The sequence below is a fragment of the Melozone crissalis genome, unplaced genomic scaffold (assembly GCF_028551555.1).
Source record: "Melozone crissalis strain CALT ecotype California unplaced genomic scaffold, PUWL_Pcris_2 ptg000018l_1, whole genome shotgun sequence".
Classification (NCBI taxonomy): Eukaryota; Metazoa; Chordata; class Aves; order Passeriformes; family Passerellidae; genus Melozone; species Melozone crissalis.
The window spans coordinates 6,244,235-6,263,821 of record NW_026535796.1 but is presented as its reverse complement, the minus strand read 5'-3'; the positions used below and the strand labels follow the sequence as shown (position 1 = coordinate 6,263,821).

Here is a 19,587-nt window from a genome sequence, read left to right as displayed (position 1 = left end):
AGGATCTGTTTGCATGGATAGCACCCCACATCACACTTGGAAACTTGGGCTTGGGAGTCATCCCACTGGAGGACAGAGAAAACACACACACAGAGAACTAAAAAACCAGTAACTGTGGTGAATTCTTCTCAGATAGGTTTAATTATGTTAATCTAATAGTGAATAACTTTCATTTCAAAACGCCCTTCCCTCCACCCCCAAGTCTTCAGTGAATAGGAGCTACATTCACTGAATAAATCATTCCCTGGCAACAGTTACGCACATTATTGAAGTTGGGGGCAGTGATTTCTATACGGTTTAAAACTATGTCTATGTATTCTAAATGATGACAATTCTGTCCAATTTTTAAAAGATATAGACCCATTGGAGTTTTATAGTTCAGCATTTAGCAGCATCTGCAGTGTCTTCTTTATTCTCGTACTGCAACACTTAATGCTTGGTGCCATTATTCTGATTCTGAATTGATTTCAAGTACAATACCTTATTTGCCATAAACTTTCATATTCTTTACCTAAGTAGGACTCCTCGCAGATGCAATCAGTCATAATGCTAAAAGAACAGTTTGCCTTTAGCAGAAATGCTCATGCTAATGACAGCGAAGCAAAACTTTGAGCAGCAAGCACATTTCCAAAGAGAATAAAACCCTCTCTAAACACAACGCCTGAAAACCCTAAGAAAGCTTCCAAATGAAATCAATTAATCCTCCAACCATGATAAATTTCTTAACCATTTAAGAAACGTATTTCAGACTCTGCTGTGACCCTTTATCACCAGACCTAATGGATTACTTTATTAATAATGCACTGCTCTTAAAAGGAATTTTTCCAAAGATTCTACCATAAGAGAGCATTTTTGGAATGGCTATGACAAACAGGCTGACATGTTCACGTTGTATTTATTAAAGATAATAAAATTTAACACTAACTCCAAAGAAGACGAATTATGTTCTGCTGCCAGGGTATCAAGTACACTATCTACTGCATTAAACCAAAATTAGAGCAAACTGATTTCCAAGAACAAGCTGCTTCCTTTGCCCTATTACCCAAGCTGAAAAATGTCCTTACACTGTTTCAGCGCTTGTTATGTCAACCAGGCAATTATCACATGTCAACAGCATCTGGGGGTGAAGTATGACGACATCCTACCCAGATCCTTCAGCCATCTAGCCTGAACAAACACTAGGAACTATTTGATCGCCTGCCCTACTCCTATACAAAGCAGTTTGCTCCTCTTAGGCCTTCCACTCCTTCCCATAGGATGAGATTTCTTTAAATGGAGACCTAGGTGATCAGTGCTCCAACTACAGTACCCTCCATTTCTTGAAGAGGTTTAGGCCATCACTTTACTACTCCATGTTTCTGCCATGCTTCTTTATTTGCCATTTCAGGGGCAGAGGACATCTCCAGGAATAACTACCTCCAGCTCCACACTTGGTCAGCTTTGGAGAACCAGTCCAAATGGTTTTTTGGTCCTTTATGGCCAAACCATATGTTCTGCTGCCAAACGTGCTCCAATTTTATTTAGAATACTTCTTTGACAACTTTTTATCTCCTCTTTCATGAATATTTTAATCCATTGCTGTAATTCTGAGTCACAGAAGGACACTGTGTCATGAAGTGAAGCCAGACCAAACCTCTAAAATAACACCAAAACCACATGTGTGAAGATCAAGCCCTTAAAATACCAACAGGTAACTCAGCTAAATAGGCAAGCATAAGGTCTTTGGTAACCTTTATAAGTCAGCTTTTGAATAAGCTGATGTGTGGGAAGATGTATAGGGATTCCTCATACATGGCAAGCTAGACATCATTGGACCACGGAGAAGGTCCGAGGTAGAGTGGCACAGGAGATAAAAAGGAACAAGAGAAAGAGCTTCAGGAACATTAGGCAACAGAAAAGTTTAAATTCCATGTCTCATGAGGAAAAGCCACCGTGCCATCTCCCTTCCTCTCTCTGCATGACTCCTCAACAGGCACACCTGAGAAAGGTACGCTCGAAGGAAAACAAAACACACCAACAGCACGCAGAACAGCTACGTGGCACAATTTGTGGGTATCACAATTTTATCCATGGAACAGGATTGCCTGGACCTGTGTGGCTGGAGATAGGTGTCTCTCCATATCCATCTACCTATCCATAGGCACCTCCATATGGCAGCTGGCACAGTCCCTTGTGAAGCCAGCCCACAGCCCCGCTGTCCTGGCAGGGCGCTGTGGCACAAGTCCTGTCACTGATGTTATACAATCCATTTCTCTGCTTTTCCAATTCCAAATGCTGTGGTTTTTTTACCTTCTGCGTGGGGCAAGATGGGCTTTCACACAACAGGGAACCCAACTGCTGCCACTAGTCCAGTTTCCAATTACCTAATATTAATTTCCCCAAATACCTCCCATCAACCTTAGACTCATTCTCCAACCCCCAATGCACTCAACCACTGAGTATCCACATTTTTCTTTTAATTTTTAAAGAAACGATGAAATTTTCTTTCTAGATAAAACCAAGGTACATGTTTAATGGAGTCCTCTGATATTTTACTCAGCCTACTCTTGTGATCTGTTTAATCAGAGTTCTGCTCAAAAACACAAAGGACCTGTGATTTGGGGGCTCCTGTCTATGCAAACATCGGGATGAACACGCAGCTGATCAGTGTTTTTACAAGTGCACACACTCCACAATTTGGTTGAAGGATGCCATGTCTGGTTAACACAGCACAAGTTAGCTGAAAAGGAAACTTTCACCCCCCACACACATAACAAAGAGCCGTGATTTCTATTAGTGCATTTCATACCATACATGCTGATTACCAGGCTGTGCTTCATTGTTAGCAGAGATTACAGCTGGGATAAGCTGCAGCTTTTTCCTAATTGCTATTATGATGACTGAATTTTTGTTTTGTGTCAAGCATTATTCACACATTATACTCCAAAATTTGATCCCTCTATGATGCATTATTGATTCCATGCAGGCAATCATACTGCCGCCAATGTGAAGAATTAATTTGGGCTATTCTACTTGATTTGCATTGCTCCATCATAGCAGAACATAATTCTGTAGGGAGGCACAAATTGAAAAGGGAGATTTAAAAAAATACAGAAAATGCTGCCGCCCTTTAAAAGAGATGAATCCTAAGGAGGGGAAAAAAAACCCAAAAAAATCAAACCCAGCACAACACGTGTGGTCCAGCAAGAAATAAGGTCAGTCAGCCAAATTCATCTTAGTCAGAGGAAGGTTACAAGAGTAGCCTTATGCCTCTAATAAAGTAAACTAGCTTGCTTCAACTTATATTGCCAAAGAAAACAACTGAACACCTCTGAGAGTGACACTGCTTCAAAGCCTTTGAAACCCTGTTAGCTTCATTTGTTTTCCCAGCATAAGCAATACTCAAGCACTTAGCGTGTCTTTTATCCACAGGCCAGTCAACTGCAGAGCTGATCTAGAAGATGTGTAACAGATGCTCCACATCTACTCGTTTTTTTTTCAAGTTCTACTGTGTTAACAAAGGAACTTACAATATCTTAACAGAAATAAAGCCCATGATTTAGGTTTTTTTCTCCCCACGAATAAGATTATTTCACAGTTTTGAGACGCCAACTTAATTAGCACGGAATAAATTCAGAAGGGCATGACAACTTATACAGGGACTTTGATCTCATATTGGTCAACTCTTAGTCCAAACCTGATTGAATCTCCATACAGGGGGGCACTGATAATAATGCATTTCTGCTTGGTCTCATATTTTAAAGGTGTCAAGTCTTTGTGAAAAGCTCATCTTTTTTTTCATAGTCCCAAATGCTTCATGAAACAAAACCTCACATGCCATCCTAGAAACTAGATTCAAATTCTACATGCATGAACATGCCAGAGGGAGAATTTTAGAAATCAAACTTACAATGAGGTAAGACCTCAAGATGCTAGGTCTAAAATACTCCCTTTTTTGGGAGGCAAGGAAAGGAGAGAAGGAAGAGAAACTTTAGAAGACTTCTGGTTTTTCAATAGTCGAGCCTTCCTAATTATTCTGCAGTGCAGTACTAATTCAGTTGTAAAATACTAGAAGACAGATATGGGTTGTGGAATAAAAATAATATAATTTCAACTTAATAGCATTGAGCAGCTTTCAGTACTAGTCACAAAACACAGTTAGCATGACTCCGACACAGGAAAGTAAGTGACTTTGAATTACAAGTTATTTTTCTCATAAATATTTTAAAAAGCAATATATATATTCAAGTAAAATCAATGCTACTGCCAAAATGCCCAACTTCCAATTTCTCCAAGCTCTTTTGCTCCCTGTGAAAAGCTATTTCCTGTCTACAGTCTTACAAATATTCAGTAATTTCTCTTATTTTTCAATGACAACAGCCTATGACCTTTTTTTTAAACACTTTTAAAGAGGTTCCCAAAACAAATTTTAAAAGATCTGGGAAGTCCATTACATGGCCCACTTCATCCATTTATAGAGGTGGAATGAAATAAGGAGATAACAGGTAGAAATGCCTGCTAGAAGTTAAGATGCAGGTCCCACTTTCCACGCACAAAGTGCCACCAAGGCGGAGGTCCTTGGCAAGAGGCAGCGCCATGGATGGAAGTCCATGTGGATGGCTGCAGAAGCCTTCTGCTCTGCCTCAGTTTTCATCCTTGCTTTCAGTGTACAAACTGTAAGGGAAGACCTAAGCCACAAAACAGCCTCAGCAAAAAAAACCAACCACCTCATTAAAAAGTTGTGATTGAACTTACCACCTTCATCCCAGAAACTACTGATGACTGAGCAGTTAAGTTGCACACCCTGGCAGGCAACGTGCAAAAGATAGCATCAGGTCATTCAGGCTGCTAACTAACACTGATCTTCCTCATATCAATTTGTTCCCCTCAAGCATCCTTGATAAGGACTAGTCAGCTTAAAAAAATAAGCATGTGTGAAGTCCTAAAATCAGTCAAGCTCTCCTTCAGCTTCATTTATGAAATTACATTCCAAATGAACCACCACTTCTGCTATTAAAAGAAGGGAGTAAATTCTTAGAATAAACCAACACTTTTTTTTTTTCCTTTTTGCCACAGAGGCTTATTAGCTTATTGTCATTATGTTTATAGCTATGAAGAAAAGCTGTGAGAAATGGATATTAAAGCCGCACATTAAAGAGACCTAAATGGCATGCAAATGAAAGGGAAAGAAAAATCTCAAAATTAGATTTACAATAAAAGCTGTTAAAACAAACAGGCTAAAATGGATATATTAGAGTAACTTGCAGAAAGAAAAATCTACATAGATATTTAAAAAGAAAAAAATCAAGCTGTTTCTGCTATGTCCTTCAGCAAACAGAGCCCGGAGTAAACCGTTCTTGGCTGTCCGATCATGTCAGCAATGAGATTTTAAAAAAATAAAGAGCAAGCACGCTTTTACCTACTCAAGAGAAAAACATCAGACGCTCAGAGCAGAACGCTCTGAAATGCACAGCGCACGTCTGTTTCAAAACTATTTATTTCTACATTAGCAGCACGCAGAAGACACCGAGCACAGGCTTACACAATCTCAGCCCACCTACCGTCCTCCTTGTCCAGCACCATCATCTCCGCAATCAGGAAAAGTCCGGGCACAGATGCTTCTTCTCCAGCAGCCTCCGCTCAGGGGAGAGGAGAGCAAGTCTCTGGGAACACAAATGAGCTACGGTACAGCTGATCGTCCTTTAGCAGCAAGTGAGCTCTAATTACCCAGTTGTCCAGCTTTTAACCTAGATTGCACTCAGTTAGAATTACACTCAGAAATAAAGCACTTTGCAGATACAAAAGCAGTCTCACCTACTTTTGTGCCTCAGAATTGCAAGGAACTAAAACTGCAATTTAGAAAGAAGGGGGATCAGAGCTGTTTCCTTGGTTCTCACCTTCTAAATGGCTCAATTTACACAGTATAATCTATTTTAATGTAATTGCCTTTGATAGCTCATAACCCTGGCTGTTGCAACTACACAGCTTTCAGCCTTATAAAGTGTTTTCCCTTTGGATTTAAGCTGAATCTAAATCCGAAATTACATTCGCAGAGGCTAGAATACCTAAGCCCGACCAGCGCTGCCTCTGCCTCTCAATTGGCGAGCCTTGCACACTTGCGATGAATAAATGCACGCGTTTCGCAGGGCCCCCTCCGGAGCTCCTGCCGGGATTTCCTGGCGGAGCGCGGCTTCCCGGCTCAGCAGCACCACCTGCAGCCCGCCCGGCCCCCGCCCAGGTGCCGCCGGACGCGGGGCCACCTGCGCCGCCGCCGCCGCCGCCTGCTCCGGGCCGGGGCAAGGGGATGCTCCGGCCCTGCTCCGGCCCTGCTCCCTGCGAGCACCGATTGTGTGCGGCGCCCCGCAGCAGCTCGGCCAGGTCAGAGGCTCTCAACTCTCCGCAGCTGATGTTACGCCAGCCCCCGCGGCTCTCCCAGCTACATTTCACACGTCTCTGGTGTCCTAAAACTTGATACGGATTTTCTGCGCAAACATTTTGGGTTTGTTTTCACGCGTTGCGTATTGGTTTCAGGGTGTACTACTCCGGAGAACGCAGCTCCGCTTTCACTAGGTCGATATTAAAATGAATTTACCTAATCAGAAGCGATACAAACACTTAACAGGTTTGCTCCACTTTTCAGAAATGCCATCAATGCTCAGATATAAAATGACAAGTTGGGGGCCCACGTCTTTTATCCTACATCCTGCAACTCTCATTCCTTTTTCAGACAAGTCATCAGTTGTCTCACTGGCTCTCGCAAGGATTGCGGGATCAGACACTTCGCTACCAAGATCAACAGCACCGTTTCACTCATCTCAGTCTTTTAATCTGAGAAAACATTTCATTTCTGCTTTAATGAGACTTCCTCCTCCCCTTTACAACTGATACAACAGTACTCTAAAGAGCATGATAGCGGGCTCAAGTTATATATCCTCAATACCGATTTTTAATTAGATTCCTTATCCCCAGCTGAAGTGGCTTTTCCTTCCCCCTTCATTCACAATACTTAATCCTAACAGTCCTTGAGAATATTTGATGTTAAATGTATCAGTTTACATTGAGCTGTTTTCATCCAGTGCTTCCAACAACTCCTGTTTCCTGGTGATACTAGTTTGCAAGTGCTGAATATGTATTTTAGCGTAAGAGTGCAACCACCATAAATAATCACTTTCTTTTAGGAAGTGTCACAAGCTAGAAAGGAGGAGGACTTTATCCCAAAGATTAAAGTCTAATAGTTAAAAGGATCCATGCAGAAACTAACAAAGCCACAGCCTTTTTTAGATTTGAGGCACTTTACCACTTCCAATATACTACTGGCCTCCATCAGAAAATGGTGAACTCCAAAAATGTTCCATCCTTCCTTCTGTGTACTGTTCAACCCCGCCACCTTCAAAAAGGACAGACTTACCCCAAAATATACGGTACATTTCAACTTCCACTTTGGTAACTACAAGAAAGGCAAGGTTTTGATAAAAATGAAGTTAGCTATTGTCTGTCACAGCTGACTTCTGCAGCAGAGCAAACTAGCAGACATAATGCACTCATGAAAAAATATGCAGTACCGGATCAATGTACATTTTATTCCTTTACTGCTCCATCATGTCAAAGAGGCTGGATTACTCCCTGCGCAAACAGATTTTTTTTAAACACTTTATCTGCTTACTCATTTCACACACCAACAATTAAAAAAAAGTTTTCTAACCCCCAACACATTTGTACAGCAATTTAAGTCAACTACAATTAACACAATCTGTTGGAATTAATCATGCTACCTGATGTCAGTTTACTTTTTTAAGCAGAAATCTGGTCTTTCCGATCAAAACATTTACGCATTTCAGAAATATCTTAACTCTCATTATCTTGAAATATATAAATGCGCTGCACGGTGCGTAGGTTGGCTTGCCCACAGCAAATTCTGCTGTGATTTACACAGTGAAACTGACTAAATTGAGAGCCTTGAAGTTTTTCTCTCTCAACCTTTCTCTCCCCCACCCCTCTCATCCCTCTTCTCTCAGTTCCTAACATTTGTTCGGGGAAGATACCTGCCTGAGTTCCACTGTGAACCACTATTTTCTAATATCAAGTCATGTTGCATCAGTCAAGTTATATTATGTCACTTCAAACATACAAAATGCTGTTACCTCCCTGACATAACTTGACGTGATGCCACAACACATCAAGTCAGAAACATTATTATTGTTGTTATTTTTTCAGCCTGCCCCTTCATCCTCAATGATATCTGTGAAGACCCACATAAGAGTATTACTGAGTCTCTACTCCTTCTCGGCACCACAGAGCGTGCTTGCCAGGGAAGCTTTTTGCTCACAAACCCGGAGTGGAAACCCAAATCCGCAGTTCTCGCACTGCTGGGGCAACCCTGGTGTCACACTGGGGCTGGCACACAGCCCTGAGGCCCCAAGCTGGAACAGTGGGCAGCTACACGAGGCCAATGGCCGTGGCCCAGCTTCCCAAGTGGCCTTCAGTGATGCAAAAGCCAGGGGCTGATATCTACAAGGCAGCAAGTGTCCTCCTTGCGATGCACCAGGACTTCTGGGAGGGGTAATCCTGAAATCCTGCCTTCTCTATGCAGTAATAACTATGAATACCCCCACCGCTGCCAGAGACCTCAAAAGAAGAAAACCCCTCAAAGAAAAACTCTACATGGCAAAGCCTCTTAAATCAAGGGGAGAATTGGATAGTAGCCACAATGCTGGGATTTTTAGATGGTAAAAATCAGACCGGCTTCTGGGAAAAAGAAAAATAAAAGGAAAATAAAAAGGGCCATTTATGGGAGTAAAACAGACCTGTTTTTATTAACAAACTCATTCAAGCTTGATTTCAAAAGGATTTGGTTTAGTTAGCAAAAGCTTCCATTTTAGTCCATTTGTAACCTATGCAGGTCCAGCATCCCCTCTTAACATTCACAGATGAGCGGGCAAGTGGAGCCCATGTGAATCAGGCAGAAAGAAACTTACAAAGGTAAAATGACCTCTTCATAAAAAGAGTTTCTTCTCTGAGTCTCACCTTCCGTCCCCTATTTCTCCAGGGCATCTTTAAAAGTGACCATGATTTCTCCTCGAGCGTAACTACTCCATCAACAGCACAGGAGAGTCGTTCGCATTACCTCACCTTGTTGCTCTGATCTTCACATCCCTCTCATCAGGGGTTTGTTTCCTACTTTGCTCCTTTTTTTAAGTGCACCCCGTACTAATTTCCTCTTTACCTCTCCCATCCACCACCATTATTCCCTTTTATACACAGCCACTCATGAAATCTCCTGGAAGGAGGCTGTTGAGAACTGTCTGGATAATCAAGGGTTCTAGTTTCATTTCCTTACAGCACCGTCAGGCCGGCCCCGAGCTCCTCGTGTTTAATGAGTACGTCTGAGACACTTGAAAGAGCCCAAACTCCCCTATTAGGGAACCCTCTTCAGATCTCGGGGTCCTCTCGCAGCTCACCTGTGCCTCTCGCCCCTGCAATGGAGGCAGCATCCTGCTGGCAGCCTGCCAATCACGGGGAACAGACGCGGGTTGGCAGGCACCCCCTGACAGAGAGTCACCGCCATAAAGACATCACCCGTTATTATTATTAACGGGTATTAATTGAGATGTTAACAGCCCTTCCTCCCTTTTCCTCCAGCAGCTGAGCAGAATTCAGGGGACTCTCGCAACGCAGGTTACCCTTGAAAGTCGGAGGAGAAACAAACCTTGTTCTACACACCAGCAAGAAATTACCCGTGTTTAATTCCTCGGTCATTACTTAACCTTTTTACCTAAGTGCACAGGGGGCGAGGGATGAGAAAAGTCTTTCTGCTGTTCCCTCTCACTGACCAGTGAGACAAGTTCATTCCCTCTTCTCCAACACACGCGCTTTCTACTGGAGCACTACAGACCCCATTAATAACACTACATCAGTTTGCTTCAGAGGGCTTCAACAAACTGGAGGGGAAAAAAAGATGCTGGGAGAGGGATTCTGCGAGGGCCCAGAGGCATGTGACGAGCGTGCAGCGAGCGACCTCCCCACGCACCTCTCCGGAGCAGCGAGCATTTACCCTGGCGGCTGTCAGCGCTCCGGCCCCCTCCCACACGGCCGCTCGCTCGCACCCGCCTGCCCGGGACTGCTCTTCGTGCCCGTCCCACTCGGCGGTGTCGCGGCGGGCAGGCTCTCCCCGTTCTGAGGCAGAAACTCCAGATCAAAAGACAAGGGGAAGGGGGAGGAAAAGAGGTAGAGGAGAGGGGAAAAAAAAAAAAAAAAAAGACAACAGCGAAGGAGAGCATCTCCCACTTGTCTCTTGAGCCTGGCATCCACTTTTCCGAGTTGAAGCCCCCGCCAGCCCGGCACAGGGGCGTTCTGTGGCCATTTACACGAGCAGGCAGGGCCGCCCTGGCCGCAGTGGGGGCGCGGGGCGGCGTTCGGGCACCCGCGGCCTCGGGAGCCGGCGGAGCTGGCCCGGCGGGGACCCACGCTGCGGCCAGCGGCGCTGATGGCGGCCCGGTGCCGGGGCCGCAGTGTCAGACCCTCCCCGGCCGGCCGCAGCACGCAGCGGGGCCGCGACCAGCCGCTGCCGTACCCCCCGGCCGGAGACACCCGCCCGGCCCGGCCCGGCCACCGCGGAGAGCGACCCACGGCCGCGGCGGGGCCGCCGTCCCGGGCGTCCCGGCCCCCTTTGTGAGCGGAGCGGTGCGGGACAGGCCGGGCGGCAGCGCCGTGCCGCGGCGCGGGGCAGCTCCCCCGAGCCCGCCGCCTCCCTCCGTCCCCCGTCCGCGCCTCCCCGCCCGCCGCCGGGGCGCCCGGGCGGGAGCGGCGGGCCCCGCGCCCCGATCCCACCTACCGTCCTCCTTGTCCAGCACCATTGTCCCGGGCGCCGAGGGCGGCCGCCGCCGCCGCCGCTCCGGCTCCTTGGGGCGCTCCCCCTCCAGCCGCCGCTCTGGGCTCCGGGGCGGGCGAGGCGCCGGGCCGGGCACCGGGGCGCTGCCGAGGCGGGGGCAGCGGCGCGGCCGCCCCGGCGCTGCCCCGGGACGCGAGTTTGGAGCGGGGCTGCGGCGGCTACGGCCGCGCTGGGCGCCGGAGAGCTGGAGCCGGGCTCCTGCACCAGCCGCCTCGCCCCCGGCCCCGCCGCTGCAGCTCGAGTGCCAGTTTAGGGATCAAAGAAGAAGGGAAGCGGGGGGGAGAGAGGAAAAAGGTAAGGGAGGACCAATATCGGGGGCTGCTCCCCCTGCTCCGTCCTTGCCCAACCTGCGCTGTCAAAAATTGTCTTAATGTAATCGCGTGTGATCGCTCACAACCTCTCTCCCCTTTGCTGTTGCCACTGCAAGAGCTTTCCAGGCTTCTAAAGTGCTTTTCTCTTGATTTCACTCTAAATCTAAAATTATATTCAAAGGAAGGGGGGGTGGGAGGGAGGAAAGATGTGAACCTATCACTGAAAGCAAAAGCACTTGCCGCCTGCCTCGCTCGCTCTCTCTCTCAATTTATGTGCTTTGCACTCTCTCCTGCTGCTGAATAAATGCACACATTTCCCAGGGACCCTCAGATTCCCCTGTTAATTAAATCAATTCATTATGCTCAGATCTGATTAGCAGCCCCTTCCCCCCCTCTTTGAATCAATTATTCAATACACAAACATAATTGCCTGTGCCAGAGGTGTCTAAGTATTAGCTTATTTAACTCCAAGGACACTAATTACCCCTAGGGCAAGGGAACTTTTCTCATTAATTCTGACAAAACACAAAAGCACAGTTAAAGTGTGTGTGTATATACGTGTGTGAGAGAGAAGATGGGGGAGCGCATAGCTGAGGAAGGGAGGCATTACTCTAACACACGTGTTACTGTATAAATAAGCTCAATTTTTCTTTCTACTTCGCGTTAGATTTTCCCCCACATCTTGCCTTTGCTAAGCTTGCCCCATCTGCCTGTTTTTAAAGTAAGGAACAGATTGGCATTGCCAGTCTGTGTCAGATCTGGAGTGAAAGTGCTTGCATCCAAAACAATAAAGAAAAAAGTATGTGGGACTGATAGGAAGCAAAGCAGAATTTGAAAATAGTTTACTAAAGCAGAAAACTCTGTGCCAGACAGTCTTCTGTGCTTTAAAAACCCGTGAAAGGCACAGCCCTCTGGAGCAGCAGGTAAGATGATACATAATCTAGTATGTACTGAGAACAGTTCTGAATTGTTTACCATTTGAATTAATGTCAGTGCCCACTATTAATGTACTTGCTTCCTACGTTTACCATAATGGGCTTGATTTCCATTAGCTAGAGCTGGAATGCTAAAAAGAGCCCGGGCAAGGCTGATGCAAACCGAGATCGACCATCATTGTGGTGTCTGAGACGCATGACTTCTGGCTGGTGTGTTACCCAAGTTTTACCTCTCTGTGAACTTCCTTTAAATTAAAAAAAAAAAAAAAAAGGGTAAGAAAAAAAGAAGTAGTAATTGATTCCCCCAAATTGGGTTTTTACTTTCTAAAGACCCATATTGTTCATGTCCTCAATGTGCACAAAAGTATTGAAGATTTTCTTTTTGTTTCCTTAGGCAATGCATGAGCTGATCCATTAATCCATTTGGCTTTATATATCAGGAAACTAATATTAGCTCAGCTCATCTATTAGCTTTTATTTAGGTCCCACCATGTTGCCTTTTTTTGGACTTTTCTTCAGGCTGGTTCCCTTTGAGGGGAGACAGAGAATTTTTGATAGATTTCAGGGGGGATAGTGCTGCACATGATCTCATGGGACCCATCATGTCCTCAGTTCCCCACCTTCACATTCACCCTGTCAAGATACCCATTATTAAACTTGCCTCTCTACCCACTCTCTTTAAGGCACACCTTGTACACATCACCTATAGCCAAGGGGGTCAAAAACCCCACAAGCACCTCCTCTTCATCCCTACAATAAACCAAACAAACCCATAGCTTAGACTGCTTGGCAACAAACAATAAATAGGATTGGGAACATAAAGTTGTCTTTCATTAGTGCAGCATGTTTTTCTGTGAGTACACACATATAAGGATAAAAATGCTTTCAAGCTTTGTAACACAACAAACCCTGTTAATTCTCTGGTTTTTAATTTCCACTCTGTGGCACATACTGCACCCACAGGAACTTGGTTCTTCTAAGTCCATGAATCTGGGTTTTTTGTTGGTTTTTTTTTTTTTTCCTGCCTTTTGAAGGAACACAGCAGCACTTGAAAAATGCTGACCCTGGAGAACATGGTGCATCAACTAATTTCTGAGTGTGCTTTTGGTCCTTGAGCCCATTCCTTTTCTCACTGTGGCCAAGGAGCCTTTTGGATGCAAAGCCATAATTTCTAAATCTTGGTATGCAACTCTTAAGCCTCAATTCTGAGCTTGCTACAGGGATGGTATGGTTTAATCTAAGCACAGACTTACTGAGTGGCAGAAGTTTGTCTGCATGCACTGGAGCTCAGGGTCACTGTTGGGATGCCAAGGGTAGAACTGGAAGAAACTGAGGAAACAGAGGCTGACTTTGGTATCGTTCTTCAGAAATGATGTTTGCACTTGAGCCAACAAAGGTGAGGTCCCTGGGCATGAAAAAGACCTGGAAGGAAAAATCAAGAGAGAATATTGCACTTGTGTAGGTGCATGAGAGAGCGTCACACAAGGGGAGAAAAATAATGCCAAAACCACCAAAACATTTAATTCCCAAACACACATCCTGCAGTTTGAACAGTCTGCTGCAATCCTGCAGTTACAGTCATGGGCATTTTTAGGTTTACAGCTTTAATAAGGTGAAGAGACAAACCCCAGTGTAAAGCTCCTCACTCTACGTAAATTACTTTTTCTGGTGTGGTGAAGCATTGTCCTGTGTTTGTTTCCATTATATCTGCTCAGAGAGTTATTTCAGAGGACTGAGAAAGTTTCAGTAATTTTTGTGCCTCCTTCACCCAGTAGATTAAGTCTCATATGAAGAATTTCACCACACTTATTTTTTAATACCTTGACACTAGAGGAGAGCAGCTAGATTACTCCTTTAAAAAGCACTTGTGTAGGCAACTGGCCCCATAATGAGTTACTGGGAAAACTTGCCATGGATCAGTGTCTGGGAATAAGCCTCAGATCCTTAACCCTTCATTCTGTGGAACAAAGCACTAAAACAGCTCGCTGCTGGAGGAGGACCAGACAGCACCATTGCTGAGGTGCCAGTTCATCACTGAATGTGCACTGGTTTTTGTTCAATTATGGTGCCTCACACGCTCCATGGCCAGGCAGTTCTGAGAAGCCATCACGCTCAATACTGCAGAAACTACAGAGAAAAGGGAGCAGCTGTGCTCTGCCTAGGGAAGTTTCTGGCCTCATACTAATTCCTGCTATTCCTAGTGCGTGAGGGAAGAGGCACACAGGAATAAACACACCTTTGTGCAGCCAGAGCTTGGGCTCAGACCTCTGGGTCTGACTTGAGCCTCTTGCTCACTAGCTGCTCATACTTTTTGCTTTTTACTTGAGTACAAGCAAGAGAAAATGAAGTTCTTAAGAACAACGCCCCATTCTTATTAAATTACTAAGTCCACAGTATACTTAAGTCAAGCCTTTAGCAGACCCGTGAGGTTTCATATTATCCTATGCTTGAATGAGGCAGATGACTGGAGCAAAAACCAGCTGATGACATAAAAGCATTCTTCTACTTTCAGTCTCCCTTAATTAAGGACTTGGTTAATGTTTCAGTGTTGGGAATTATAAAGTTTCATCAGGGAGGTTAATATGTTTTTTTATCTTTCAGCTGACAGGATTAAAAAAAAATCAAAATAAAAAGGAAGGTGATTAAGTCACGTGTGCCAGTCAGAATCCCACAGTGAAGCAGCACCGGGCCATACCAAAGACTACTCTGCACATGGAGAATTTAGCAGCTGTTTTCAAAGTCAGATTTCTCAGCAGATGAGACTTTTATCTGCCAGTTTGACACATGGGTTTTATTTCTTGAATTCACACAAATAACTGAGACAATTTGCACAGGTCTGTATTAAATTAGCTACAAAACATCTCTATTTTTACCCATTTCAGAATCACTTGCCCCTACCTTGCTGGTGTCAGAAGAGTGACCACGGGCCTGACCTCATACCACAATTCAGCAGCCCTGTAAAGGAGGAAAATCACAAGTGCTCTGAAAAGTTATGTTCACACAGAACATGGGTGGCAGTTCAAAGGACCACTTAAATACATACCTGAGATCTACAGACCTCAATTATTTCTAAACTCTGGCTTGCTCTACTTCTCTGCCTATGCATTGTGAAAATAAATCACTCAGTTCTGTTACTATGTTTTACGTGAAATGAATGCTAAATATTTTCATAAATATAGGTTCTCCCTTAATAAAGAAAACAGTGTATTAAAAATACAGCATTTGCTTTGATAGAAGAAAATGGGAAAGCTTCAAAAATAAAACCTCCAGAGAATAAGTTCTTTGCCACTGTGATATAAGGCTGTAACTGTAAGCCATTAGGCTTTACAATCTGTAATGACCTTTTAGAGAAATTTACAGGGGATAAATTAGTTATTCAGAAGTTGTGCTGCTGCTCTCCATAGGAAAAATTTAAAAGGAATTTTTTTTTTCAAAAATAAAAGTAGCAAGACCTGAATTTTTGGACTGTTTCTTGTTTCATAAGAAGTTTAATGGGCAGATTCGGCATCTCTCGTGTCCAGAACAGCTCAGCTACAATGGAATCCATGAAGTTTTTTTCTACATGAGAAACTGGTATCAGGAAGGTTCTGTGAGTGGGTACAAACTGCTGGGGGGTGAGGTTGGGTGTGACACACTGCAGATCTCCCCAGCACCAGCACAGGCAGGGAGAGGTCTAAGGACCCAAGTGAAAGGCTCTAGAGGAGGCCCAGACACGGAGCTGGGACAGGCTGGATTTCTCTGGGAAAAGCATAAATAACGGAGGTGCTTTCCTAATAGAAGCCTCCTTTCTCCTTCCACCTCTCAAAACTCTCCTAGGCTCAAGTGAGATGTGTTCTTCCACTTGTATGGTCCATCAGGTCTCAACAGTGATCTAAGATTTCAATCCATATCAAACTGAAGTTCAGCAAAAGTTCAGGGATGCACATTTGGCCCAATCTTTCTGAGCAAACCAACACGTGGATTCTGATTCTGCCACCTCTTCACACAGCAGTGCCTGTGCAGAGGTTCTTTAACCCTTAACACACTTATCCCAGCAAAAAGACACCTCCAAACTTATGAATAAACTCTAGTGACAGTGTTTTCATAATGTCCCTTGCTTTCATTTGGATCAATAACTGACTTTTCTGTATGTTCTTCTCTACAGCAAAGTCCATTGCTGCTACAGTGTTCTGCAGATAATCCTGCCTTTTACTCCTCACCTTGGTAGAGTAGATAGGAGTAGATAGACCTGAAAGACAAATCTGGCATCCCTGCATCTGCCTCAGTTGTTTCTGGAGGAATCCAGTGAGACAGTGTCTGGTTCTGGAGTGACACGTGGAGCTCTCGGGCTTGTTGCCACATACTCTGTTACGATCAGAGCTTATTGCTCCCAGCCTGATGTCAAGCAGAGACTAATCAAATGTGGGATGGGTGAGCAGAGACAGAGCCATGCAGCTGCCTTTTCATCATCTCTTACTATCAGCTCTTCTTTAAACTGCAGCAGCACACAGAGGGGTCCCAGTCATGGAGCTAGACCACAGCACATTGTCCAAAAATCCCAGTGCCCTTCTTCAATAGGATAGCTTCTTTCTTCACTGCCTTGCACGAAAGAGACCAGGCAAAATTGACACAGAATAGTTGGAGATGGATGAATTGAAAAGACAAAATGCAATGTCAGGCTCATGTTGCTTTGTGATAACAATACCCTAAGACACTGCCAGTGTCCCCTATGTTTTGTGGCTCCCTCTGCCTCTACTTGGCGTGGATGACATTTGTCAGGTCTTCATAACATCATTCTAACAACATATAATCTAAAATGTTGAGCTCATAGGAAAATGGCTGCTGGCACAGGAGCTGTAGGTGCACACAAAGGATCTGGTGTGGCAGCTGAACACACAACAGAGGAATTCCAGCTATTCCCATGTTAGGGAGGGTCTGTTGCACTGGGCTGTTTTGCACTTGAATTCATCAGCATCCAGTTCAGTCTGAATCTAATGGTGATAATCTTCTTGATTCATTAACGTGTGAGATGAGAAAACACATACACAAACCAGAGAGATTAATATTTTTGTGTTTGTTTGTTTTAAAATAAATCCATGCTGTGAAATTACAAGATTTCTCTCTGAATCCAAAGACAGAAACCAGTTCCATGAAGATGAAAGTTAGGGAAGTTGTTCTGATAAAAGCAGGCAGGTGGAGGCTCTAATGAAGGCATACACTATAGTGCACATCTTGCCAATATTTCTTAATGAATAATATGTGCACTCAGATGAGAATAGTATTGATTGAGGTCTGCAGGGAAAGTTCTCTAGGAAAAATTTTTATTCTAGGAGCAGAGTCCTTTTTGGAAGATTTTGATCTTTTCCTGCTGCAACCTTTCTCCTCCCCTCTCTTTGTGCTACCCAAAGCAACTGACAGTCAAAAAATGAAAAGCCTCCCCTGCATCTAATGTATCTATCAGATCCAAAAAGAAATTTATACACCAGTACTAAGAATGGCTGCACCATTCTCCTTAGCTGGTAGAGGACACAGCAGTGTATAATTAGGACTGGATTACTTCGCTCAGAACTGGAACAGAGAGCAGATGTCTTGCATTAATATTGGCATTTGATTTCACACACTTTCTTTGCCATGTTTGCAAAACCAATTTGCCTTCCTATCTCGGATCTTGCCTTTCGTTTGCTCTCAGGCTGCTGTAATGCAAACAAAAAGCCACCAGTGGCAGTATGAAAGTACATGTAGAAGTTCAGGCCCTTACAAAGTGGGTAGAGCTTAGGATTTAATTACTATTGTAAAATATCAACTTATTTTCTGATTATGTTGATGAGATTGGTACGGTCGGTATGTTCTGCTGATGCCAACTCAGACAAAAGAGGTCATGGCATTAGAATGCATTTGTGAACAGTAAAGAAAGATACACCTCTTCCAAATTAATGCCATCAGACTATCTGTAATACAGATGAGAGATGCATTCCCCTTCTCAAACACAGCTAACCTTTTTTTCACCTGTTTTTCCACACAGGGGACTTCTAGTCTTGATTTTGCTCCAGTTCAACTTTTCATGCGCAGAATCCTTCCAGAGGGCCTACAACAAAATTTCATGCTGTTAAAAATATTGGCCCCAATTCTGAACTGCAGCCAGCTTGCATTTGATAGCAGCTTTATGGCTGCAGCTGGGTTCTGGAGGTTTCTTAGGAGGCAAAGATGATCTGCCTTAATTCAGGAGCATCCAGAGGCTGATCACAACGTCCCACACTACAGCAGCACAGAATAGCTGTAATGTGGGTAGCATGCAAGCAGCAGGGTGATGCTGACAAACTCTGGATGCTGACAAACTCAATACAGGGGTGCAACCCAAATTGCCTCACCACCGACCCTCTTCTGCAGTGCTAGCTTTGGCTTCAACACACTGTTTGCTTTACTTGGTGATGGGAAATGCTCTCCAGACCTTGCCCTGTAGCACCAGAACACACCTGTTTGCAGGTGGCAGCACCTGTTTGCACCATGCAGAGCTTTTCCTACAGAGGTGCTTTGGGAAGATGACAGCTCTACCCAGACCTATATCCAAACCCACAGTTACTGCCTTTGTTCCCTTGTCATGCCAGACACTTAGAGAAGGGGATGATTTCTGTGACAGGGTCAGAGAGACCAGGAGATTTTGTGCTTGTAGACCTCCAAGTCTTTTCCCCATGAAAAGCCATCCCTTTTCTGTCTACTCTCTGTACACAATAGCAGCAACTCCCCTAGTCCTAGAGAATGTGTTGGATATCTGAACAAAATGGCAAATTAGGAAATGTTGTAGGGGTAATTTCACATTATTCTGGCCCATCAGCGAATGACAGAAGTGATGGGCCAGAATAGGACTAAAACAAGGCAATAACTGGAAGGAATGGTAGTGGTTGCCACAGCTCTCTAAGCAGGTGAGAAGCTCAGTCTGAAAGCAGTAAAGATAACTACAGAAATGATATCATTCTCTCAGTGAGAGCTGGAAAAGCTTCTGTGCTCACAGGGAGGTCAAGAAGTGAGAGCCCAGTGGATCATTTTGTTGCGTTTTTAATGCTTCATGGCACAGGGTCAGTCAGAAATCCCTATCCTGAGGTCATGGTTGGGGCAGCATGGAAAGCAATCTTTTCTGCTGCTGGCAAGGCCCTGCTCAGGCTCTGCTCTTTCTCTCTCTCAGATTATTACAGCCCACTCCTCCTGCTCATCATGCCATGGTTAAATCCACCCTGGGCACTGGCATTCAGCTTCTCTGGGATCACAGGGGCCCCGAGGACTTTCCCTGTGGCATTCTGTCCAGGCTGTTGCAATGTGGTGCAACAAACAGCCATCCAAAGGTAACCCTGGGCAGAATTTGGGGCAGTAAAATTCCTTACCCTGCCTGTTGATAAGCAAGGACTAATATTTATTTTTAGCTCCACATTTAAATAGCATGAGTGAGACAGAATGAGGAGCATGGATGGCAACAAACTTGTCTGATAACTGAGTAATGAGC

At 44.6% G+C, this 19,587-nt stretch overlaps 1 protein-coding gene across 4 annotated transcripts in view; it reads right to left on the bottom strand.

Moving 5' to 3' along the window:
• The window catches only part of LMO1 (LIM domain only 1), a 62,179-nt gene extending 48,644 nt beyond the window's left edge, over positions 1 to 13,535 (bottom strand). Inside the window, exons 1-2 of one of the 4 annotated variants that reach the window (XM_054276329.1) lie at positions 10,811 to 10,879; positions 5,541 to 5,642 (exon numbers count right to left, since the gene is read on the bottom strand). In XM_054276329.1, the coding sequence (XP_054132304.1) occupies positions 5,541 to 5,565 (25 nt within the window). In that variant the 5' untranslated portion in view covers positions 5,566 to 5,642; positions 10,811 to 10,879. Of the gene's footprint in view, positions 1 to 5,540; positions 5,643 to 10,006; positions 10,299 to 10,810; positions 10,907 to 13,366 lie in introns of those variants that run through there. The other 3 variants (XM_054276332.1, XM_054276331.1, XM_054276328.1) reach the window with 3 other exon arrangements.
• Between the last annotated feature and the right edge of the window lie 6,052 nt (positions 13,536 to 19,587).